Raw genomic sequence first — 27,697 nt, forward strand, 5'->3', positions numbered from 1 at the left:
ACACATAACTGGTTAATAAAATCATTCCAGAATGTACAAAATGTATCATGATTCAATACTACATATACCTTAATATATTATATAGGTCTCAAAAAACTTAAAGTATAATAAAAATGCAAATGTCAATAAAATTAGTAAAATTGAAATAAATATAAGCAATACATTACCTACTGTATCAAATGAAAATAATTAGAACCATATTTCCACCTATTAGAAATGGAGCGAACATATGAGGGTATCGAAAATGGATAAGGAGCGAATATAATAGGAGATTTTAATACCACTCGTGATATGAAGCATGAATTGAAATGCTCATAATCCGTTCCTATCCGCTTATTCATCGCTTAAGAGATACTCTAGTTTGCTTCATAGTCTGCTTTACAGTCTACCGACTATTCACTCGCCATTTTGCTTTAATGTCACTCCTGAGGTGGTTATAGGTTATTTTTGAAATGTCAAATATCAAAAGCTAGAATTTATTCTTGAAAAACAATGACAGACTCCTTTTATTCAAAATACATTTACGACTTAAAAAAATATGATATATAAATAAAATTGAGGTCATTGTATTAAAAAATGACACACTAGTACATAATACATGTTACCACCTGCATATTCAATGTATATTTTTGAGATAACAGCGCTGTAATAAAAATTAAAGATCAAACTGCAAGAGCTCATTTATCTTAAAAAGATTGTCATCTTGAAAACTTTCTAAAAAATAAAAAACATTGCATTCACGCATATAAACGTAAACATAACGATCTATCATTATTTACAACAGTCATATGAACTTTTAAACTGTAGATTTTATCAAGCATATCTCGATGTAGTATGCAATGTCATTTTACTTATTTATAATACAGAATTTATTTATAATTTAAATTTGTTAGTGATTATACATATACCGTGCATGTGCGAAGTGCTATAGTAAAATAGTAATTCTGTAAACAAATAAATTGTTTCCACACATTTAGGATTAATTTTTGTCTAAACTGCTATGTTTTGAATTAAAAATCTCATCACGTTTAAATAGTTCTCAAATAAAAAAGCAAATATAAATTTTAGAATGATATTTGAAGAAAGTGGTCGGTACTTGATGCACAAGTGAAATTAATTTCGTGTAACCAAAATGAAATTTGTCAAAATATAATTATCTTCATGTGAAATGAAATTGATGTAAATATGTTATGACATTTCTGAGTAACAAAAAGTACCAATTTTCAAAAACTCTTTCAGCAACGCTACCAAAATTGTAGTTCATCTTTAAAGTGGTATTAAAAACAAATGCATTGAACTATCAATCTAAATTTATTCTGTAATTTTAGAAAGCTTTTATTTAGGAGAAACGGAATTGTTAAATAATTTATCTCAGGAGTGATATGACGTCTGGCTTATAATACGTTCACCATCCACTTTCCAAACGCAACTGATTCACTTAAGCCCGCTTTCTTATCGTCCCTCACTTTTCTAACTATCTCCTGTCCATTTCGAATATGCTCACATTTTTGACTATGGTGGAAACCATAGATACCAGAAGTTAAGCAGGCACCAAACAGTGGTGAATTACTGAAATATTCTATATACAAGAATGACTGTGATTTGATGGCAAGGTTAAACATAAGAGATGCTCTTAAAAGCTTTTGCAAAAACTGCACAGATATACAGTTTACCATGACATATATTTTCAAGGTTATTCTAAGTGCCCTTTAAAAATTGTCGTTACCATTGTTTATTACAAAGTTATGAAAAATTAAATTTTTAATGCAATGGAATATTTATTATAATACGAATTATAGCACAGTAAAAACATAGTAGCTAATAATCTTATACTAACCAAACTCTGACTTAATAATAACCTTTATCAACCCATGTGCAAATCCTAAACTAAACTTAATAGGTTAGTACCTAGACTTGACTGAACTGTAATTCGATCTTAACCTAACGTAATCTATTAACCTAACCTATTTTTAATATTAACTTTATATGTTTTTTCTTTTTTTTTTTTAATAATATCCTAATGTGGATTATTTCACTGTATACGGTGGATTATTTCATGCCCTTAGTAATCCAAGATCTTCATCAAGTCTTGTTACCATAATTTTATTTCTTATATAACTTTTTAACAAATGACCAGCAACAGTTAAAATCTTCTAAAGGCCCTATTTGCAAAAGTAACCTTGACAACATATATCAAGGTCAAAGTCAAGGTCATCAATGTTACATTTATTTTTGTGCAGTTTTAATTTGACATTTTTATGCCTCTTGTCTATCAACTTTTTATCAATATTTTTGTGTTTCCTGAAGCTTATGAATCGTCTTGTATTTCCATGTAAATATTATTACGTGTACCGACGAAGCTTGTCAGTACCAAATTTGGGATAACGTAGTAAAATCTCGTTAAGGGATCTAGCATGCAACGTGGAATGGCATACGCACCAAAGTAGATAAAAACCCTAGAGATCAGACCGTAGTGCTTGGCTAGGATTCACAGTGGCAAATGGCATGAGGAGTATTGATGCAAATACCTAACGTGTCGGACTTCTGATTAATCTTAACTCGTAGGTACGTTGGTGATACCCGTATCGAGCGGAAACAAAGTCGATTTTATAGTCAATCGTACACGGCCCCGAACCCCATCATCACCGTTACGGAACACACGCCTGCTCCATCACCAGACTTCATGAAACGGCAGGTACGAATTTCAATGAAGTCTACCAACTTTATATTGCGTGAAACTTTCGTTATATTGACAATCGGGATCAGTCCCTAGCTATTGAATTACCACTACGAACTTTCAGCATTTTTCACCATCTTTGGCCTTTTGATGGCTGGGGACTGTATAAGTCTTGTTAAAATTGGCGATGTATTGAATTGGAAAATGTTTTAGAAACATTTGAATACTTTGAACTATATTTATTTATAGTCCCATCAGCCATTCATGGATTATTAGCGACTCAGAGTATACATATTTACAGTTTGTACTGTGTAGTCACTTTAAGGTACTGCAACAGGTTTTGAATCGATTTGTAACCCTTCACGTTGTCCTTTAGGGATGGTCTTGTCATTCAATTTTAATGAAATTAAATTCAATTTTAATTAAACATGCTTCTTCTTGTTTCCTATTTAATATGGTGTTTTTATAGGGTTCCATCGACAGTCAATTAGACATTATTAGCATGCACGGCAGCCGTTTAGATTCGGAAAGGAAACCAAGCCTTACAAGATCACAAACAGATTCTAACATCACTTATGCTAGCGATGAAATACCGGAAGCGCCGGGATCCTCCAGTTATATCACCAAAGAAGGCGATATCGACCTACAAGTGGTCTTAAAAGTGAGGTTTTTCGCTAATATGTTCTCTATCATGATATATGAGCAGTGTTGCTTCGTACTAATATATTCTACATAATTTTCTCATTGACTGCAATTTTCATTGTCTTCATTTTTAATTAGGCTGTACATTCGGTTGCTTTACGTGACAACAACTGCTGTACGTTACGTGTGTGTGAAAATATTTTGAATTTGGTGGAACTTTTGATGGATATGGGAGTAATGAAACAGTGTCTTCGTGAAGAAATTATGGGCAGTATAGCAGGTAAATAAGTATTTTTTATAATAAATAATAGTAAATGCAAAAGTAGTAGTATTAAAGTAGTGAAACTACTGAACCTATTAAAACTACTAGAACCATTAAGAATATTATTAAGATTATCAAGATTATTGAGATTATTAAGATTATCAAGATTATTAAGATTATCAAGGTTATTAAGATTATCAAAATTATTAAGATTATCAAGATTATTAAGATTATTAAGATTATCAAGATTATTAAGATTATCAAGGTTATTAAGATTATCAAGATTATTAAGATTATTAAAATTTTTACAAAAATCAGAAATATTAAAAATACTAAAACTATTAGAGACATTAATTAATTATTATAGACAATATCAATTAATATTTTTAAACATTTTTTGATATGTTTAAATACTTATTTGTTAACGTTCTTTAATGTCTCTAATAATTTTAGTATTTTTAATATTTTCGATTTTTGTAAAAATTTTAATAACCTTAATAATCTTAATAATCGTAATAATCTCAATAATCTTAATAATCTCGACAATCTTAATAACCTCGATAATCTTAATAATCTTAATAATCTTAATAATCTTAATAATCTTAATAATCTTGATAATCTTAATAATCTTAATAATCTTAATAATCTTAATAATCTTAACGATCTTAATAATCTTAACGATCTTAATAATCTTAATAATCTTGATACTCCTGATACTCTTGATACTCTTGATAATCTTGATAATCTTAATAATCTTGATAATCTTAATAATTTTGATACTCTTAATAATCTTAATAATCTTAATAATCTTAATAATCTTAATGATCTTAATAATCTTTATAGTCTTAATAATTTTAGTGGTTTCTTAAAGATTTTTAATGCTAATATTCTTAATGGTTTTTAAAGAGTATTAACAAATATTGGAAATATTATAAATTGTTATATATTGATGAAAATGACAGAAATATATACGTCTGTAATTTTATTTTACTTCAAATTAGACCTTGAAAGAAATATACATATGTGTATATGTACTACACATATGTATATAACATATGTCTATGTTAAGCAACAATAACAAAATACATTGTTTAAATTACGTAAAGAATACAAAACATGTTAGTTAAATTGATATTGCAAACCATTTGAAGTAAGAAAACGTTTTATAAAAACATACATTTACATGAACAACCACAATCTAGTAATAACATTTATACCAATTTGTACTTACAGTTATATCAGTAATAATTACAGTAAATGACTACCTTACACTAAAATATTCTAACAATCGAATTATTCCAAATAACTAAAAGAGGCCATATTCGACAAACCCACACTTCTTGCATTCAAATAACAATGAATGAACTTGCATTCAATAATCAATCTTTCTCTAGAATCAACAACGGTGGTCGACAAACCAGAAGGTGTTAAAAAGAAAGATTCCGCAGAAAACGAGCAGGAGTACCGACAAGATCCTCCAGAGAAGAACAAATTTTCATCCCATAACCTGTTAATGAGCTGCGTGGTCAGAGTTGTGAAGCATCTGGGTTGTCCTCACGGTTGCTCAGAAGGCATACGTGGAGCACAGGCAGATTTCTGTCGTTCTCAAGCACAAACAATCCTCAACAAACTTCATCGTGCCAGTTCGAAGCAGTTTTCACGATTCCTGCGATCGATGATGCGAGAACAACCGATACCGGAGATTCTGGAGTTCTTTCACGCATTCGTTGGATTCTGCTTGGATCCAAGTTCGTTATTATCTCCACTTAGTGAGTAAATCGAGGGAAAGGAAAATGGCACGGCATATTTCTTCGCTTCAGATCTTTCATTATATTGCCAAATTATGAATGAATTACTGTTTATAGTTGACTTAATACACTGTCGATCTTATTATCATTTTGATCGAAGTATTTACCTTTCGAATCTACTCATTTCTATCATCGGTCCTGATGTAGCATTTTTGAAAAGCATGGATTTCACTTGTAGACTTCTTTAGGTAAATTAAGTTAAGGAACAGAAAATTACTGTATTCAACATTGTTTCATTTTTGGCTCTTCTTATTGAAGATTGAGTAGTATGATACTTAAAAGTAAGCGTTTATTTTAATATGAGTTTAATGTTTTAATATATTTATCAAGCAACAATATGATGTTAGTTAAGTTAGTTGAGTTCTACTATTGTTGGGGACGCAAGATTTATTATTGCAATATAACAAAATAAAGGGTAAGGATCTGGTGCAGTTCGGCTTGTCAATTTATATTCTTGTTTGCATGGCATGTTAAAGGACTTTATTCCATATATTGTGGCAGTCATACTGTATTAACTATATAATATAGTTAATTGTGATGATCGTGATAATTATGAAACTAATAATTTTATGTCAAAAGGATATGTTAAGAACAGCTTTCTTATTTGGAATCTTCAAGTATGTACCTAACTCATGATCTCATATCCAAGAAATATTTCAGCAGAATTTCCCACGAGAAATTTGCAAGTGGTATTTACCTAATTGATGATTTGATGTCAAAAAAGTATACTGGATAAAACAAGATTTCTCATTTAAAATTTTCAAATAGTATTTTATCTTCATCAAGTAGTATTTACCTAACATGATTTGATGTCAAAGAGATATCTCAAGTAGAGTAACTTTCTTATTTGAAATGCTCAAGCAAGTTAGGAAGTATGTACCTAACTGATGATTTGATGTCAAAGAGATATCTCAAGTAGAACAACTTTCTTATTTGAAATCTTCAAGTAAGTTAGGAAGTATATGTACCTAACTGATAATCATATCTAAAAACTATGCTAGATGCAGCTGAATTTCCCATATGACATTCTCAAATAGTATTTACCTAACTGATGATTTGATATCAAAAAAGTATCCTAGACAAAGTAAGATATCCCATTAAAAATTTTCAAATAGTATTTATTTTATCTTCATCAATATTTACTTAATTTGAACAGTAACATATCAAGTTAAATGATTACGAAGCACAATATTTTTACGCTATTTTATTAGACGAGTTGAATGTTGTTCTCAAAATATGTCATTTTTTATTTAAGTAATTGAAATGTTCTTTGTACCATTTATAATGAAGCATGTGTCACTTTCGATAGAGTCCCTTTTATTCATCTTTCAGATACCATTTTTGAGTCCTCTTTAGTTGCTAAGTTCCTCTTTATTAATTCTCTAGGTACTATCTTTGACATGTTCTTCTTTATTAATTCTTTAGATATCGTTTTTGATTGATTCCTCTTTATGAATTTTTGAGGTAATATCTTTGACATGTTTTTCTTTATTAATTCTTTAGAAATTATTTTCGACACATTCATCTCCATTAATACTTCAGATATAATCATTGACTAATTCCTTTTGATTAATTGTTAAAACATTATTTTTGATGGATTCATTTTTATTAATTTTTTAGGTATTATCATTGATATGTTTTTCTTTATTAATTTTTTAAGCATCATATTTGTCATATTCTTCTTTATTAATTCTTTAGAAATTATTTTTGACAAATTCATCTTCATTGATTTTTCAGGTACCATCATTAACAAATTCCTTTTGATTAATTTTTAAAATATTATTTTTGATAGATTCATTTTTATTAATTTTTTAGGTATTATCTTTAACATGTTCTTCTTTATTAATTCTTTATATATCATTTTTGACAAATTCATCTTTATTGGTTCTTTAGGTATCATCACTGACAAATTCCTTTTAATTAATTCTTAAGATATCACTTTTGATAGATTCATTTTTATTAATCCTTTAGATATTATCATTAATATATCCCTCTTTATTAATCCTTTAGATGCATTCATATCATCGATACATTTTCTCTCACCATCACATCAATATACATAAACAAAATGGCAATATCTACTTGTTCTTTCAAACTAAATACTCTCTCAATATTTGAACAATGTTCACAAACACAATATACCCGATCGACAATGTGTCAAGTCAAAATCGCAAAATTTATTTTCCAAAACCAGCCGCCATAATAAAGCCAGTTAGCATTGAACTCTTAACAACCGCATCGCAGCTGCTTTTCCGTTCACAAATTTCAGTTTGAACAACGTTTTCGTGAATATTTTTGCAACAGATCAGAAACGAGGGTCCAGTAAGTCACCAGATATGGGAACGCAGGGATACGCGACGAATTTTGGCGCTAATTTAATGGGAACAACCATGTCTGGAGGTACAGGCGGTTCGAATGTGACTGGGACCTCGGGAAATATGGCCGGAACGGCGGGTGGGACTGCAACTGCAGCTTACGGCCTGGGCACTCACAGCTCTAGGGGTATAGAAGGCAACATTTTCAATTGCGTGTTCAAGACGTTGGTTACACGCTTTGTGAAGTCGATCAAAGAGTTGAAGTCTCAAGAAAATTTAACTTTGTACTGCGATCTTCGGCAGTTCATGTCGTATGTGAAGGAGGTGCACGGAGGGGTATTTCGCCGGGTTGCCCTAAGTGGAATATTAGATTCTGCTGATAGACCTAATAAACGGTGCAACAGCAACGTTCAAACCACTCGTGTTATCAGGTAATTCAAATTGCTATATTAGTGTATTACTATATTACTGAATGTAATGATGTCGTGTTGCTTTTAAAATGTCAATACATCAGTATCAATATATCAATATCAATATGACAATATCAGTATATCAATATCAGTATATCAATATCAGTATATCAATATCAGTATATCAATATCAATATCAAGATAGAAATAGAGTCTATCAAACTTTTGAATTAATTATCAGATTATGTGGACATCTGACAACGTAGAATTTTTTTGACTAACGATAAACACAAGTGGTTGGAGGAGAGTATATTACTATTGGCTTTTGATTGTAGAAATATGTAAATTTGAAAATGTGTAGTATGCAGAGATTTATGAGACGAAATTTCCATATACTTGAGCATCTAAACTTTCAAATTCAGACACTTCTACAACTTTATTTTCTGAGATTGTCATATTTCAAAAATTCCACATTTCTGAGTTTTTAAATTATCAAAGCTTCAAATTTTCAGAGTTTTGAATTTTCAGGTTTAAAGTTTGTAAATTTTCAAATTCTTAAATCCTTGAATCCTTGAATTCTTAAATTTTCGAATCCTTAAATTCTCGATTCCTCAAATCTTCAAATCCTCCAACTCTCGAACTCTCAAACTATCGAACTCACAAACTCTCTAACTCTCAAATTCTCAAATGTCCAACTCTCAAACTCTCAAACTCTCAAACTCTCGAACACTTAAACTCTCGAACTCTCAAACTCTCAAACTCTCAAACTCTCGAACACTTAAACTCTCGAACTCTCAAACTCTCAAACTCTCAAATTCTCAAATCTCCAACTCTCAAACTCTCCAACTCTCAAACTCACAAACTCTCGAACTCTCAAACTCTCTAACTCTCAAATTCTCAAATCTTAAACTCTCGAACTCTCAAACTCTCAAACTCTCAAACTCTCAAACTCTCAAATTCTCAAATCTCGAACTCTCAAACTCTCAAATTCTCAAACTCTCAAATTCTCAAATCTCCAACTCTCAAACTCTCGAACTCTCAAACTCACAAACTCTCGAACTCTCAAACTTTCTAACTCTCAAATTCTCAAATCTCCAAATCTCCAACTCTCAAACTCTCAAACTCTCAAACTCTCCAACTCTCCAACTCTCCAACTCTCCAACTCTCCTACTCTCCAACTCTCCAACTCTCCAACTCTCCAACTCTCCTACTCTCCAACTCTCCAACTCTCCAACTCTCCAACTCTCCAACTCTCCAACTCTCAAACTCTCCAACTCTCAAACTCTCGAACTCACAAACTCTCTAAATCTCCAACTCCCCAGCTCTCCAACTCTCCAACTCTTCAACTCTTTAACTCTCAAACTCTCCAACTCTCCAACTCTCAAACCCTCCAACTCTCCAACTCTCAAACTCTTAAACTCTCAAACTCTCAAATTCTCAAATCTCTAAAATTATAAATTCCTACTTCTTCAAATTCCCAAAATTTCCATCCCTCTCTTGCACTAATTTCAGAAGCAACCTATATAAAACAAAGGACAGACATACAACTTTTATTCGTATACAAAAGTAAATAAAAATACAACTATCGATAAGATCGACCTAATGTTTTCAGACACATACAATCAAATTTAGAAGTGCACGCAGATATTGGGGGAGACACCTGTTACACTGTAGACGATAGAGGAACTCGAAAGTTTCTTTTCAAGAAGCGCAGCACATCATCAACCTGTGCAGTATGTGACTTATTAAAAATGTGCTATACATTCTTATTTAAAGTCTGATTTCAGTAATATATTCCCTCTTTATGTAGAGTCTTCTCGAAACAGAATTGAGCGAAGAGAACGCAAAAGTTAGCCAAAGTCCGCTCGGTAATTTGAGAAAGAAGCATCACATACTAACTCCGAGACAAAGCGAACGGAATTTAGGAATTGATTCTTTGAATTCTGGAAAGATTCGGAAATCGACTCGTTTTCAAATTGGTGGCATAGGTATTTAACATATATTTTATTCAGAAATTTGTATTATTTCTTATGTTAATTCTGAAGGATCACATTTCATCAAAAAAACATACCTGAGACACTGGGACATGTAAGACTCCAGCCATTAAAAATGTTTCCAACGAAGCCATCCATTATTTTAACTTGAAAAACATTATAAATAATCAGTAAAACTTGTTTTAACATATTTCACAGCTGGTTTCAGTTTTGACGTTGAATATGAAAAATTCAGAAACGGATATCGGTTCTTATAAACTTCAAAACTGTTTTCGATTTTGATATGAATAGCTGAAATTCTCGTTGAACACTTAAAATATAATGATTTGAGAAAAAGTACCGGGGTTTCAGAAAAGATATTAATTTTGATTTTCAGAATAGAAAGTCGTTAAGGACGTTAATTTGACTGGGGTCGCATATCACAGTGTGATCATTAAGGATAAAAAAATTGGCCTGTAATTTAAGCTATTGAAAAGTGTAACTCTTTATAATGACTCGTTTGACTAATTTCAGTAAATTGGTTCCGAAAAGAGTACGGTAGAACTGATTCTACTGACAGTCACGAAAGCAGTGAGTCACCAACAGATGGTAGTTTTGTTAGACAATCCAGTTTTCATTATGGACACCATCGTAGTGCATCCAGATCAGGACGTGGGTGAGTGAATTCTTTTCTCAAAGTATAAACCTGTAAGAGTCGCTTAAATTTGATATGAATTCAGAACTAGTAACTATTTAATACTTGGTAACTGAATAATTTATAGTAGATAACAGTTAGCTGGTTACTGATTTTTGTAACACTCAATGTGTTAATTGTAAATCTCGTATGTTTAGTGTTGGCCTAACTCTACAGAAAGCAAAACGCAGAATGCAGGATCAGCTGATCAATATCGGTTTTGGAAAGAGTAAGAAAAAGGAAAGTCTGGAAGAAGCACCAGGAAGTTGTAAGCAAACGATAAATTCCTCTTTTTTTTTAATTATACGCACTCTGTCCAATGTAATTCGTTATTTTTCTTGTTTTTATATAAATTTCATTTAATAATAATTAAGATTTTGATCCTTTCACTGCATCACCTTAAAAAAAATCATCAATATAATTTGCAATGAAGTTACAATTAAAATTAAAATTAAATTAAACCTACATATAACTAAAATAAAAATTTCAAAATTATTAAAAGTGAGAAAATAATAATTATCAATGTCGGTTATTATAAAAAACCTCTAAATCGGAATAAAAATTATGTAAAATTTCTTCACACTTTTACTAAATTTTACCGCTTTAATCGTAGATTTCAGCAGAAGAAATTCTATGGATTTCGGCGAAGCGTCAAGGGAGTCAGAATTCGTGGTCTTAAAAGAAAGAAGACTTGTACCTCGTAATGCAGTTTTCGATGGAATGCTAAGATTCTCGTTTTTATTGGAAACTTGTCAACCTGGTTCGGTTCCTGATCACTATTTAATGGCGGCAATTTTAGATCTTGTAATAATATTTCATTTTTAATCAATATATAATTCTATTGCTCGAATTAAGCCTATAATTCACCATAACAAAATATATATTTCCTCTAGCCTTACGCCCCTGTAGTCGCCAGAGCGTGTCTACTATTAGAATGTGCACATTTCGTGCATCAATGTAATAAAGGACAATGGCCAACCTGGATGAAAATGAATTTTCCCATGTTCCGTCCATCAATGCCCATAAATAATCGAAATGCAACCACGGTGCTCAGCCGAGTTCATGTGCTGCAACGTACTGCTGGCAAATTGTTCTATCAATGGGCAGAGGTACTCAATTTTTATTGCATAATTTATTTCACAAAGAAATTTCAAAATTTACAATTAAATAGGCTCTTGGTGCACGACTGGAGGAATTGTTGTTGGAAGACAAGCAGAATGTTGATCAAGTGATAGCAATGGTGTCCGATGAAAGCAAACAACGAGATTTAGTCACTCAGGATGAAGAAGAGGACTTTCTTGACGAAGGTAATACAATTTTTATTTTATGCAATTGTTGTAGCTTTCGATTTTTATGCAATTTGATAATGTTGATTTTTATGGAAATTATCAAATACCCAATTAAAAACAAAGGGTAATATTAAACTAAATGCTAGTCAACTAAATGCTCAACTAAATACTAACAAAAACATATTCAGTTGTGGTTCAGTATAACGTTCGAATTACTATGTCGATCTTATAGCTAGCATAAATGGTTATGGGTCACAATGTCCAATGGCGCTGCGCTCAGTCGCCTGTATTCTACTCTTGGAAGTAACAGCCTTTTTAAGAGAAACCTACCAAACTTTACCAAAGTTCAACAAACTTTTAACGAAAGAACGTCCACCTCCTTGGGAACGCATGTACAGCAGGGAAGCAAATCGAAGATGGAGTATGGCGCTCTCCTCGATGGGTCATTCTCAAACATCGGCACAGAGTTTGCAATCCATTGTAGGCGATCGTGAGGTAGCTCGTAAGTACCCGTGAGTCATTCCACGCCAAATCGATCACTTTTGGAAGTTACCATCTCCGATTTTGCTCTAATCGAAATGTGTTGTAGTCCATGTGAAATTAGTCATCATTGAAGTCATCATTTTGCCGGAAAATAGGGTTATTTTTTTCTCAGAAATTGCTCAACCGGTTTAGCTAAATTTTTGTTCGTTTTATTCATGAAGGATTAGGCTATTTTTAAATATTTTTTTAGCTCCGTCAATATGTGGACGTATTTATTTTTCTACTTTAGTTCAAATTTAAATATAAGCATCATCAAACATCTCTAAACCTACTGTTAATTACTCATGATTCTTAAAACTGAATATAACTAGTATTTAAAAGTTGATTAACTATTACGATACATATTAAATTTTCAGCGGAACGCAAAATTAGTTTCGTCCTGTACGAGCCAGACAACGAATCGGAAGGTAGCAGCAAGTCAACGGTTACGATTCAAGGAGAAGAATTTCAGAATATGGAAAAGGAGAAGGCCAAACGCGTGCAACCACCCCAAGCTCGACCTTTTCTCCTTCGTCGTGGTACCGCGGAAAATGCGAGTGGTTCCTTCAAAAAGAGAAGTCTGAAACTTCGACGTGGTACTAAAGAGGGCAAGGATACAGAATGCGAGGCTTGTAAGTATACAAAAAACATAGTTACCAAAAGTAACTAGAAATGAATCACAATAATAGAATGACCTTTCTGTGCATGCAAATAATATACAAATGCATTGCAAATTTTTGTGTACAAAATCACCCATCTGAAGAACTGGAGGGGATTAGTAATAGATATTTTTGTGGTCAGAGCTTTACTGTATCCAATACACTGAATTGTACTTATTTATTTGATATTTGTGCATAAGCAAGCAAAAAATTCTAGAATAGATTTATTTTATAGGATAAAATAATTTTTGAAAAACCAGATAAATTATTAACGTATCAGGAAAATTGTTTGATATTCGACAGGTAACACACGAAATGCACAACAGAACATTTTAATGAACTTCCTATTTCAATATTTACCTCTGTAATTCTTTATTTTTCTATCTAATTTTCATGTATTGTTTTATGCCTTCAACACTTGAGGAATAGCCAGGCTGTCATTAAATAGAGTGCATAGTTGCAATAACCTGCATAGTTGGCCTAGAAGATTGTTCAACTGTATTTTCCAGTATTTGCAACACGTTCACTGCTGTATGGGAGAAATAGACCCCGTATCAAAACTTTTGGAGAAGGATTTTTACTATTTTTGTATAACTAGTATTCTCAATAATTATTTTCTTATAACTACTATTCTCAGTCATTATTTTCGTATAACTATTATTCTTAATAATTACTTTCGTACAACTACTGTTTCAAATAACTATTAACTTCGCATAATCATTAATATTTTTATGTCTCCGCTATATTCATCGATATACAAACTATAAAGCTGTCTCTAAATAATAAGCTGAATATATTTAAAAAACTGTGCATTGCACATTCATTTTGAATTCGTAAAACGAGTATTTAAATGTTATATGGGGTCCATTTGCCTCCACAAGATGGCCGCCAGAGTCTCCACAAAATGGCCACCGCAGCGAGCGTGTTGACTGACAGATAAACAATCTTAATGATAATGTGTTAATCAGATACAGTAAAACGAGCGGATTCAATCCAATCAAAAAGAAAAGTGAGTTCACTGTCAGACAGGAGTGACACTTCCGAACCCGGTTTTGGTGGTGAGATTAGTGGAGAAGAATCACCAGGAATACTAATAGACGATCAACCTCCAGAGAGTCCATGCGACAGTAACGAAACGGACGAAACTAACAAAAATTTTCCATGGATGAAGGTGTTGGTGCAATTCGCCAATTCGTTCAACTTCTACTGTTCCCATCAGAACTTTTGTCATCCGTATTGCCATCGACGACAAATGAGAGCCTGCAGCAGACTAATCAAGTCCGTGAGGAAGATTTATGGAGAAGAATTCGGGATTCTGAACGGCACGGGAATGTTCGACTTTGATACTGATAAGAAGGAAGGCGGTAAGAAGGATAAACGTAGTCGGAAAATTTCGGAGCAAGCTAGTACTCAAGTCTCACCCGTGCGGAGGAAGGACAGTGTCGGGAAAAAGTATAAGTAAGTTTAACATTAGTTGCTAATATTAATATTCGTTACTAACATTAATTGCATTTAATATTCTATAATACATACTAATCCTACATTCACCAATATTCTAAAATAATCCTGCATTGACCAATTTTCTCATATTAAAAAACCTTGTATCAAAACCTTAATCCGCAGGATCGAGAAGAACATGGACGGCTCCCAGTCCTGCAGAATGACTCAACGCGACTCATCGAAAGACTTAGCGGACCAAGATTCAGAGAAAGGGAAGGAGTCATCCAAAAAATCCGGAGACAGCGACATAGATCACGAAAATCTAGCGATCCTGAAGTACTTGAAGACTCAGGTGAAGGACGTCTTCCACGCGCCGATGGCTACCTTGGTCAAAGGAGCAGTTGTGATGACGGAGGAGTTGTTCGTCGACGTTTTACCTGTCGCTTGGGAACTGTTATTGGAATCCAATCAAGAAGTTGCAGCTTCTGCAGCGTCCCTCTTCATAGTTGGAGCTGTACGAGCTCCGAGTCAAGCTAGCGAACTGATGCATCATGGACTTCAACATAACAGCCCGAGTGTGAGAATAAACGCCATTTTGAGGTTTCAAGTTCTATGGAAGCTGAGGTACCAGGTTTGGCCACGAATGGAGGAGAACGCTCATTTGACCTTCAAAGTACCTCCACCAGGTATAGAATTCACGTTGCCGTCGCCTAAGATTGGTATCGAGTCGCTGCCCGTTGTGGATCCGCCATGGATGCCGCAGGTGAAGACGAAAGTGGAGGAAGTTACCATCAATCAGGAGCATCATGTAAGTCTGGGGGAAAGTTTGATTCTGCTGTAGAAACACCTTAGTTTTAGATACAGTAGAATTTAGTACCACTAGGTTAGATAACCATCCCTAATAAAGTAGAATTTACTACCACTGTTACTTAGAGGTCGCTGGTGACGGCTACAAAAACTCGTAAGAAGCAACAAACGGAACTGATAAAGAAGGCTTTACAGGCACAAGACGACAAGAAACGCGAAGAAAGAGAGAACTTTTTAATCACTACTATACCGATTACCGTGCAAGCTGCGTACGAACCGAGTCCTGTGGGCGACGACCATGATGAAGGTATGTACCGATGGCAACCCATGAGTTGGCGCATGATTTAGGTGTTTAGAAGAGCTATAATTCAGAATTCTTGGTTCTGTATAAATTGGGCAGAATTTATTTGGTTAGAATCCTGGAGAAATTATCATGTCTCTAATAGGTTTTCTAAGTTTTTGAATATCTAAATTTTCCGATTTCCAAGAGGCAAATTTCTGCACTTCTGAATATCTAAATTTGTCAATTTCAAGGAGGCAAATTTCTACACTTCTGAATATTCAAATTTTCAAATTTCTACAAGCTCGAATTTCTACTTTTCTAAATACCCAAATTGTCAAATTTCCATACGTCTCAATTTCCAATATTTTAAATACAAATTTTTATGAACTCAAATTTCTACACTTCAGAATATCTAAATTTCTTAATTTCCAGAAGACATATTTCTATCCTTCTAAATATCCAAATTTTCAAATTTCCACAGGCCCGAATTTCTACTCTTCTAAATATCCAAATTTTCAAATTTCCACAGGCCTGAATTTCTACTTTTCTAAATATCCAAATTTTCAAATTTCCACAAGCTCGAATTTCTACTCTTCTAAATATCCAAATTCTCAAATTTCCATAAGTCGAAATTTCTACTTTTCTAAATATCCAAGTTCTCAAATTTCCATAAGCCAAATTTCTACACTTCTGAATAAACATCCAAACTCCAACTTCAACGTTTCTAAACCTCCAAATTGTCGAATCCCAAATTCCACATATCACATACCGATGACAACCCAATAGTTGGCGCGTGAGGCCTAGGTGTTTAGAAGAGCTGCACCTCGAATTAGTCAGAATAGAAAAATGGACGCCTCACACATATTTTCCGCGGTAGAATTGGCTCCTTGTGGTCGTACACCAACTAGGTCAAAAACAATTGTCGGCAAACGTTTCGAAAGTGAGAAACAGTGCGAATTCAGCAGTTGTTATTGTCATTATTATTCTTATTTGCCGAAATGTAACTGGAAGTGTCCATGCTGGAGAGCTTCTTTTACTTTGGATCTCACGCGCCAACTCGTGGGTTGACATCTGTAATTGGGATAATTCACACCTTGCACTCTGATTTCGGCGTCAGACGTAATAGACTGTTGACTGCTATAATATTTAATTGTTTAAATATCGACTGCTACAATGTATGAAGAAAATCAAAATAAGTATTTTGAATAAGTACTAATAAGTAAGGGGTGCCTTTAGATGTAATAGGATTTCAATTTTGGAATGGAATAATAAATTATTTGTTCGAGTTTAGTAGTTTGTACTGCAGTGTGCAAGTGATATGCTCTCGTGGACACGGAGGACTTAGTTTTCAAATTTGATAATTACAAAATTTTTTAATTTTTTCTCAAATCTCAAGTTATACATTTCTAAATTTCCAATATCCAAAATTTTCCAATTTTCATATTCCTACACTTTTAAATATTCACATCTTCAAATTTTCTAATCTTCTTCCTGAAATTGCTAATCTTGCAAAATTTCAAATTTCCACACTATTAATTTTATAAACTGTAACATCTGAAAGCCTGAGAATTTGCCACCGTTTACATTTTTAAAGCGGTAGAAAACATCCAACAAACCAGTACTTTAGATAAAATTATAACCAATATAATAGGTTTAATAGGAATAACAATTTGTTAATTTAGGAAACGTTGGAGACGAAGATGGCGGCGAAACAATACCAAGGAATACGTCTCATCACAGCCAATCGGCGCCATCATTATTTCCTTCCTCTTTATGCTCGGCGATCGTACAGATCATCAATTTGCTTGATGATGCTGCTGTTTCAGACGATGGAAGCGCTGTTTACGAAGTTGCATATCAAGTGAGTTATAATTTGCGTTCACCCACCCTAAAAAATACAGAAATTATACATTTCTTAACTCTGTTAGGTGATTTGGAATTGTTTGGTTGAAGACAGTGCTCTATTTCTTCGTTACGTTTTGGAACGTCTCACTAGAGACAAACAGGAATTGATGTTTAAAATCTTGAGACATCTCATTCGATTTGTACCAAAGCTACCTCAACAAGCTGCTTTCGCTTTGTACAATTACATAATCGGTTATGTTATGTTTTACGTGCGTTCCCCTCATGAGGAGGGGCAAAAATTAATTGGAACCGCACTTTCGATACTGTGGATGGTAATACTAGTTTATAAATAATATTTTAATTGCATGCTGTGTTATTGCATTAGAATATTTGTTAATTAGCAGTTGAATGCTTAGTTCAATGCTAATTGACTGCAATTAGCAGTTTGAATGCTTATTATATTTATTGTAAAGAATGTATATAATACGAGTTAAGCTTTGCATGCTGTGAAATCCGCTATTTTGTGTATAGTAATGTAATTGTGGACTGCATGAGTCTGGATATAATTTTAAGTTATTTTATAATTTAAGTGGGTGGGAGATATCTTTTAATTTAATTTGGTAGGAGATATTACAATTAATTGGTTCTCATCCCTCTTTTTGACTTGTTTACAATGTTTTACTAATGTTTGCACGTGTTTGTAAATAAAAGTGTTCGTGCAGTTGTAATAAGCAATTGTGAACATACAGGTTTATGCTAAATAAAGGTGTACACATTCATTTTGAAAGAAAATGTTATACTATTGTATATTATATCCTTATGCGTTGTATAGTCACGCGTTATATTGCTACGCGTTGCAACCTCGCGTTACAGGAATATACCCGACACGAATAAAATTGATACGACTTTTGTGATATTTTGTATTATTTTCCTTTTAAATTACGGCAAAGTAATTGATGAAAAATATACATTCTTTGTCAAACTATACACATATACACATATGTATGTGTACACATATGTACACATGTGTACAAACTATTAATTTATTTATTTATATATTTTCATACATAAAGTAATTGATGAAAAATATACATTCTTTGTCAAATTATGCACATATACACATATAGACATATGTATACACATATGTATACTCACATGCACATACATATATACATACACATATATACAAACTGTTAATTTATTTATTTATATATTTTCATACATTCTTATTTTACTTATACATTTATCTCGTTTAGTTATACAATCTTCCTCAAACTACATATGTATACCATATTTCTCAAATTGTTTATTTCAAACGAGACAAAAATATACACAAATAGAAAGAAATTATTCTAACTACACATTTTTAAATTTTGAATTGAGAATAATATATGATACGACACTGTTCATGATTGTTGCACGCATTTGTAACATAATTTCGCGTCTAAACTTTCAATTTTATTCTTTAATAAGTGTATAATAACGCTCTGGTGTTCCTAGGTTGTGCATAGCGTACACGGGATAATGTTTAAAGATTTAAAGCAGATTTTACGAAAAGAACAATGCGATGCTTCTATTTTATTAACCGCTAACGTACCATCGGCGAAAAAGATTGTAGTTTATGGTCCACAAGATCCGGACTCTGGAGGCATTCCTTTACACTTTCCAGTACAAGAGGATACGCAGTTCGGCCAAATACTTAGAGAGTCCTTGAGCTTTTACAATATCGAAGAGAATAAACAACAAGAATACTTTCTTGTTGATTACAAAACACGTTTGTATCGATCCATGATATTCTTCAATTTTTCATATATTTTTTCCAATATTTTTCACTCTTTTATATCAGTTAAAAATTATTATTTGAAAACGTCATTTTTATTCATTTTGAATATCATTTTATAATTTGTAGTTTATATATTATTAGAGAACTTTGTCCTGTAATATACATTTCAAGAAATAACTAACTTGTATTTTAAAATTTTCGTTTTTTTAAATTAACTTATAATAAATTACCTTACAATCAGTTAACTTATAACTAACTTATAGCTTACTATTATAAATGATCGATATATTATGATTACTCCTTAGCAAACTTTCAATTTTACCAAAAATCATTTAAAAAATATTCGTATAAACTCGATAACTGTACTTCTCCCTTTCAGATCAAATTCGCAATCCCTCGTCGTACGCCCGCGATTATTATTTCTTCAAAGGAAAATCACAATTTTCTGAAATTATATTAGTTCACATGAAGCAAGACGAAGCATTCAACGCATTGCAACGACAAGAATTGGTTCATAAATTCGTTGAAATTGGAAAAGTTCTATTAACGTGGGCAATTTTGAAAAATGTCGACATGGTAGTGCAAAGGGTGGTCTTCCTACATGAAGAATTAATGAAGTTGCCCTCGTTTCCGCGAAGAGCTCTGGAAGCAGACCTAGATTTGTATAAAGGCGGGGAAATTGGCAGGGTAAGTTTTTTTAATTTTTGCGGGTGGAATTACATACGTGAAACTATAATTTAGACTATAGGTACAATATACTGAATTATAAAAACATTAAATTGTATTATGATAACTGTAAGTTGAATTATAACTATGAGATTAATTGTAAGAATTATAAACTGAAAGTACAAATAAAAAGAAATAAGGGTTAGAAATAAAAAATAAGAAATAACAAATTTGAAGAATATTAATTGAATACAAAAATGGAAGTTTGTATAAACTTTGCACTAATTGTAATTTCAAATGATTGTCTAATAAATTCTGTTAATTTTTATTTCAATAATATAATTTGTTAATATAATATTTAAATATTTATTCTTATGTCACACTCTCTATAAGTTGTACAGAAGTAACAATTTTATCAAAGTTACCGAAGTAATTTTTGAAGTCGTCAACATGCAAAAATTAAACTTGCAAACTCTTATTCTTAAAAATTACTATATTTCAATGGCAAACAATAAAATAACCCAAACAGAAATTCTCATATTTCCTAAAATACAGTTATGAATTTTATCATACATTACAGGTTTTATATAGCTATTTTTGATCATACTTCGACATTACTTTCTTTGCAAATCGCTATTTTTAACAACCTTAACGATCTTTGAATAATTTCCAAAACCATATGAAAGAATAAATAAAATTGAATCTATGCTTTAATGAATTATTTTCCAAAATAATCCAAAACTGCTACACATAAAAAACCAAATAAAATTGAATGTGGTTTAATAAATTATTTTATAAATGTTCAGGAACTTCTCGGTCTTGACGTGATGCACAAATTCATGTGGGTCAGACTGATCGCAAGAATGTTCGAAGCAATGGCCGGCAATTTCGCATACTCCGGAGACATCCATCTTTTCCTAAACGTTTTAAATGGCGCTGTTATCCTGCACAGCGAGGATTCTTGTATCTTGCGTTACGTTGTCGCTACGTACATAAACGCGGCGCATAATTTCAAAAATATTTTCTCGACGAACGGTTATTTGTTGATTATACCGACCTTGTTGCAATTGTACTCGACCCATCAGACGAATAAATTGGTTACAACTACCGTGGAGTACGCTGTGAAACAATTTTATCTGATGAATCGAAAACCGTTCATTCTTCAGATGTTTGGGAGTGTCTCTACTATATTGGACACGGACGAAACGAGCGATCACGGAGAGGCTCATAAGGTATTTTTTGAAATTTAATTCGTTTTATGCAAATCGTAGATATATTACAGTGTTCATTATTTAAAAATAATATGAGAATAATAACACATTTCAAGTTTTGAGAAATATATATTAATTTAATTATTCTGCAATCATTTATTATTTTATGAGCTATTAGCTTTAATATATTTTGAGCTGTTTTTGAGGTCCTCTGCAGACTTTTATGAGATTTGAAAATGTATATACTTACGTATTAAAAATATTATTTATTAGTATACTATGAGATTATGAGATTATAATTGTATCTTATATAATCTTATAATCCTACAAATATGTACTCCTGTAACAATTATATTAGATTCAATTAATATTTGAATAAAGTATAGTATGCAGTATATAGTATAAAGTATAATAGACACAGTTAAAATTTTTAAATAACAATAATGAACCTTTGATCAAATATTGTTGATTTGAGATTTCCAGACATGGGAACTAAGAAACTTGGAAATTTAGGAACATGGGAACTAGGGAATTTAGGGACTTACAAACTAGGGAGTTCGGAGATTTGAGAATTTGGGGATTTGGAGGTTTGGGGATTTGGGGGTTTGGGGATTTGGGGATTTGGGAATTTTGGAAATTACGGGAATTTGGGAATTTGGGAATTTGGGAATTTGGGAATTTGGGAATTTGGGAATTTGGGAATTTTGGGATTTGGAAATTTGGGAATTTGGGAATTTGTGAATTTGTGAATTTTGGGACTTGGGAATCTTGGGAATCTTAGGACTTGGGAATCTTGGGATTTGGGAATCTTGGGATTTGGGAATTTTAGGATTTGGGAATTTTGGGATTTAGGAATTTTGGGATTTAGGAATTTTGGGATTTGGGAATTTTGGGATTTGGGAATCTTGGGACTTGAGAATCTTGGGACTTGGGAATCTTGGGACTTGGAAATCTTGGGATTTGGGAATCTTGGGATTTGCGAACTTTGGGATTTGGGAATTTTGGGATTTGGGAATATTGGGACTTGGGAATCTTGGGATTTGGGAATCTTGGGATTTGGGAATCTTGGGATTTGGGAATCTTGGGATTTGGGAATCTTGGGATTTGGGAATCTTGGGATTTGGGAATCTTGGGATTTGGGAATTTTGGGATTTGGGAATTTTGGGATTTGGGAATCTTGGGATTTGGGAATCTCGGGATTTGGGAATTTTGGGATTTGGGAATCTTGGGATTTGGGTATCTTGGGATTTGGGAATCTTGGGATTTGGGAATCTTGGGATTTGGGAATCTTGGGATTTGGGAATTTTGGGATTTGGGAATTTTGGAAATTTGGGAATTTTGGAAATTTTGGAAATTTTGGAAATTTGGAAATTTGGTAAATTGAAAAATTGGAAATTTAGGAATTTGGTGATTTGGGGATTTGGGAAATAGGGAATTTGAGGATTTGGGAATTTAGGAATTTGTGAAAAAATTTTTGAATTCAGAGACTTTGAGCTGTGATGATTTGAGAATTTGGAAGTTTAAGAATTTATAGTTTCAATTATGGACATAAATCACTTATAGACATTTGCTTACATTACCTAATTACTGCACACAAATAAAGTTAACATAATACTATAATTACTACAGAAAGTTACCATAATTACTACAGAAAATCAAATTTCAAAATTCACATTTAAAGTGAAGTAAAATATTAAAGTAAGATATACATTTTCCTTTACATACTGAACTTTGAATCTAGTTAAAATGCACTTACTGCACTTTGAAGTGTTGACCCTCAAGAATTAAGTTTCTTATTGAAATTTAACTTTATATTTGTAATATTTTACTATATTTTTTATATTTATAGTATAAACTTATTACAATAATTAATATATCTATCTACATTAAAATAAGAAATAAAACGAAATAAAAATTATTTGAAACTGTTTAAAGGTTCCCTCAACCTGTCTATTCAATTTATTACTGAGCCTCGAAACGCCATCACCGGATCCTTTGAACATAGACGAGTTAGTGAAGGAGGAAAAGCCTCTAAAAGCCATCGATTTTTGTTATCACGATGAGAACGAAATGGTCACGGTATTAGATTGCATATCTCTTTGCGTGATGGTGATAGCTTATGCGCCAGATTCAGTTAGGGGGCAACAAATGCTGGTAAATTAACTCTAATGAATTTTAAATACATACGTAGCATGTTTAAATAATAGTAAATTAACGTGACTATTTTTATCAATTAATTTCTTGTCATTATTACAGATTACGTTGGAAGCAATATTACCGTGTTACGTTCAGCAAATTCAATCTCCAACTTATAACAAGGAGGGGAAAACTGAGAAGGAGATAATACATCAATTGGCTGTTGCTGTTAAAACGTTGGTTAATAATTCGGAGGCACTTACTAAGTGAGTTCTATTTCTTTATTTTTTCATAGTTTATAAATATTAAATGAAATATTAAAGTTAAATATTAAAAATATTCAATTTTAACGATTTAAAATATTAACTATATTAAATGTCAACGACTTAAGATATTAACGATATTAAATATTAAACATTAACTAATACAAAATGTCCTCAAAAATATCATTTACAAAAATAAATTGAATAATCATAAAAAAGTAGTCTATCTATCCGTACGTTTCTTCTACAGGTACTACAACGGTCCCCAAAAATCAAGTCCCGAACACAAAGGCTCCAGTCAAAGAAATTACGGCAAAGGACCATATTCACCTGGTTTCGATTTCGATGATGAACCACATACCAAATATCTGGAGCACACGAAGGTGCGAAATATTTATGATCGAGATAACGAAGCTAGCGAAAGTTGTCACAAGAATGAATTTCGTCGACCACGAGATACATTGTTAAACATGGTAGGAGATTTCGTAGTACGATGCTCTACTCGTTTGACAGAATTGAACAAGAAGTCTCAGGATGGGAAGACGATCGAATTACTGGATTCAAAATGTCATATAGTAAGTATATTTTTGTATGTGCATATGTATATACATATGTTCTTAACATGTTTATTTTGTGTTCTTCACATGAACATAGAAATTTATTCTACATATTCAAGTTCCTATTTCCCAGATCTCTATGTATATACCCAGATTTCTACACCACTGCATCTCTAAATTCCCAAATTTCTGTCTTTTTGGATTCGTATATACCCAGATTCTGATAACCCTAAACTTCTATGTCTACAGATCTTCATATTCCAAAATCTCCACATCCTCCATATTTTCAAATTCTAATACATCCCAACCTCTATGTCCCTAAACCACTATGTCCACAAATCTATACATCCTTAGACAAACCTTGAGATATTAAACCCTAAACCTTGAGATATCTACACCTGTAATACTAATAATAAGTACTCAACTTAAATTATAAAATGAGTATTTTAATTGAATGAATACTTGGCCCCAAAAAGAACGAAAATATACTGACTTAAAACAAATTAATCCTCAAGATGTATAAATATAAATTTTATATATTGCTAAAACTGTAACAAGAAATTTAAGTCAGATTTTACCAAAATTTCACAAGTATCAGCAATGAGTGATTATTCAATTTTTAAACAGCGATTAGCAGATATAGCGCACAGTCTCTTAAAAATATCACCGTACGATGCAAGCACGATGGGATGCCGCGGTTTGAGACGATACATGAATGATATTCTACCGTCGACCGATTGGTCCAGCGACGATATGAGGCCGGCTTTGACAAATATTTTAAGGAGACTCGATAAAACGTTTAGCAAGATTCATAAGAAAGCTTCGATCAGAAGAAACACCGATTGGACCGCTGCAAATGACCTTTTGAAAGGAGTTTACGAAACGTTGGCCAGATGTCCTTATATTGCACACTTCCAGAATTTGAAGACACTGCTAACTACTTGTCAGGTAATTCAATTTTTTGCATTTCATGTAACTTAGGAAAGTTTATTGAAGGTTTTCACAAGCTTTCATAAGGTGAAGTGGGGTAAGTGCAGACTGGTTTTTTACACAAAGTTGGTATTTAAACGTAAGTATTTTCAGTCTGCTATGTAAATACTTAACGCTGTTATCGAACGCTTTGCACAATTACTACTATTTAATTAATATTAACTAGGACCTTAATTTTCCTTGTACATTTTGATTTTGATAGGAAATTGTTTAAAATGTCAATTACTCTGCACTTTCCCGAAAATGGGGTAAGAGCGTAACTTGAAGTTAAATACTTTGAAACTTTATTTCATGTGCAATGGAGCAAGAGCAGAATTATTGTAATAGAAATAGCCTATATACGCACTTGCCCCGTTTATGAACTTACCCCACTTTACCTTATTGAAAATTTTACATTTTTAAATTACATAGTTAAACTTTTGTTAAATTTCGTAGGTAATTAATTCGAAAGTAAATTAAATATGAACCGAGATATTGTCTATACTCGATCGCGTCGTAATTTATTTAAATAATTCATTTATTCTAAAGATACATATAATTTTTGTATATAATTCTTTTTACATCGACGAATTTTTAGTAATTTTCTTTGATGTCAACGACATATATTAAATAAACAAGAATACCACTAAATAAATAGCAATGAATGAATAATAAATAATAAGCATCAATAAATGAACAACAGAATTATAATTTGTTCTCTAATAGCATAGTTCGCTTTAACTACACGAAGATTAAAGAACCAATAACATTGTTGCAACCGTAATTACGCGTTTAGCTTTTTGTTAATTGATGGCTTTAATTTATCTATAGTCATTAATTATTGGAGATACCCCACCGGAAGATATGCCATCAGCTTCCTCAGCGGCTTTAATGAGCAAAATACCGCCACAACATTTTTGCTCGACGGTTCTTCGCCTAATAGCGCTTTACGTTATATCTCTTGGCGAGGGATACCTACACGCTATGTTTACAACTCAAACTCGAATCGAGAATATGTTACTTAATTTACTGATACCGTTGTTCTTACGTGTGGGAACTGGACGAAAAGGTAAAACAAAAACTTGTTATAATAATAGTAGTAATTGTATATTTTAACAATTATGGTGTTTGCTATTGTGAAGGTAAAATTGTTCATATGTGTAAATAGTAATATGAGATTATTTATTTAAATTTTTGACACTGTTTCGTTTTATTAATTTTTATTGAGTTATGTGAAAAGTGACGCATGATAAAATATAAAATATATATTAAGAGTTACGTAGTTTGCCATTATTAGAGGGCAAGTGTTACTATTTTATTATACTCTTATATTATTTTATTATACTCTTGCTTCATCAAGTTAAAATCTGTTCCATTTGTAAATTCTTCATTATTTTATTCGGAAAATGAACCTTCCATTATTCTACTTCAGAATAAAAATTTTAATGTCTTTATTGTACAATGAATAAATAATTGATAAGTAAAATAAAATTTACACATATGGTATAGTATAGTCATTCTAAATAACATAATTTAAAAATTAGTGAAAATATTATTTTAAACTTTATATCTGATAAAAGTCATTCAAGAAATTAGTCGGAAATGTTATCGACATTCCATAAAAATTAATGAGATCGTATTAATTAAAAAAATTAATTAATACAATGATTTGTATTATTTTGAATTGATTGCATGCTTTAGATGTACCAAAGCTGAGGCAGTCGGACATAAATTTTGCTCTGACAGCCGTGTTAAATACTTTATGGCCACCAACAACTAAAACAATACCAATTACAACACAAAATCTAAAAACTACGACGGATGTTAGAGCAGGTAGTTTAACGTTTGTGGCGAGGGATTCAAAGACTTCGACGAAAATGTCGTTGACGTTGTATCAAGTTGCCTTTCTGGGTAAGTAATTTAGCAATTTAGTTAATAATTTACAGATTTAGTAGTCGTAGAAATATATAATAATTTAATACAAAACAAAAATCATTTTTTATAATTATTTGTAGCTTTTATTTATCTCTGGAGGTACAAATTATATCTAAGTTAATACCAGGCACTGAATATACAGAGCGTCTCACAAACAAAAGTTTATTATTGTATTCTTCTCAATACAAAGATATTATAACCTCAAACCTGGATATTAAACCATAATTTTGTAAATACGAATCGTGTTAAATAAATAATAAAATTAGCCATGAAATTGTATAAATATTTATTCGTTTGAAAGTAATTGTAATTATGTGCAACATTAGAATTTATATGCAAGTAATATCGAATTTTATGTTATATTCTAAGACGTTTGTATTATAATTAGTAATTCACTTACAATTTAAATTAATTTTTACGCAATTGCATTCACGATATTACAGCTTCCATAGAAATTATTCTAAATTGTAATATTCTACTTCATTTATAATTATACAGGGCGTCTCACAACTAGTGTAATGTGCGGTGTACTGCTACTTTATTGACTAAAC

General features: G+C 32.0%; 1 protein-coding gene across 1 annotated transcript in view; it reads left to right on the forward strand.

Annotated features, from left to right (window-relative positions):
* unc80 (unc80, NALCN channel complex subunit) overlaps positions 1-27,697 on the forward strand; it is a 65,756-nt gene that overhangs the window by 24,365 nt on the left and 13,694 nt on the right. Inside the window, exons 19-46 of the mRNA XM_076539103.1 lie at positions 2,566-2,695; positions 3,147-3,338; positions 3,458-3,599; positions 4,976-5,350; positions 7,694-8,135; positions 9,727-9,847; positions 9,925-10,102; positions 10,622-10,763; positions 10,940-11,049; positions 11,395-11,585; positions 11,675-11,890; positions 11,953-12,088; positions 12,303-12,572; positions 12,970-13,224; positions 14,220-14,709; positions 14,875-15,499; positions 15,625-15,805; positions 17,464-17,642; positions 17,710-17,958; positions 19,127-19,400; positions 19,789-20,096; positions 20,882-21,307; positions 23,222-23,440; positions 23,543-23,688; positions 23,936-24,260; positions 24,870-25,190; positions 26,043-26,280; positions 26,913-27,122. Of these exons, the coding sequence (XP_076395218.1) occupies positions 2,566-2,695; positions 3,147-3,338; positions 3,458-3,599; positions 4,976-5,350; positions 7,694-8,135; positions 9,727-9,847; positions 9,925-10,102; positions 10,622-10,763; positions 10,940-11,049; positions 11,395-11,585; positions 11,675-11,890; positions 11,953-12,088; positions 12,303-12,572; positions 12,970-13,224; positions 14,220-14,709; positions 14,875-15,499; positions 15,625-15,805; positions 17,464-17,642; positions 17,710-17,958; positions 19,127-19,400; positions 19,789-20,096; positions 20,882-21,307; positions 23,222-23,440; positions 23,543-23,688; positions 23,936-24,260; positions 24,870-25,190; positions 26,043-26,280; positions 26,913-27,122 (7,091 nt within the window). The remainder of the gene's footprint in view (positions 1-2,565; positions 2,696-3,146; positions 3,339-3,457; positions 3,600-4,975; positions 5,351-7,693; positions 8,136-9,726; positions 9,848-9,924; positions 10,103-10,621; positions 10,764-10,939; positions 11,050-11,394; positions 11,586-11,674; positions 11,891-11,952; positions 12,089-12,302; positions 12,573-12,969; positions 13,225-14,219; positions 14,710-14,874; positions 15,500-15,624; positions 15,806-17,463; positions 17,643-17,709; positions 17,959-19,126; positions 19,401-19,788; positions 20,097-20,881; positions 21,308-23,221; positions 23,441-23,542; positions 23,689-23,935; positions 24,261-24,869; positions 25,191-26,042; positions 26,281-26,912; positions 27,123-27,697) is intronic.

This window comes from Megachile rotundata, chromosome 13 (assembly GCF_050947335.1).
Source record: "Megachile rotundata isolate GNS110a chromosome 13, iyMegRotu1, whole genome shotgun sequence".
Taxonomy (NCBI): domain Eukaryota; kingdom Metazoa; phylum Arthropoda; class Insecta; order Hymenoptera; family Megachilidae; genus Megachile; species Megachile rotundata.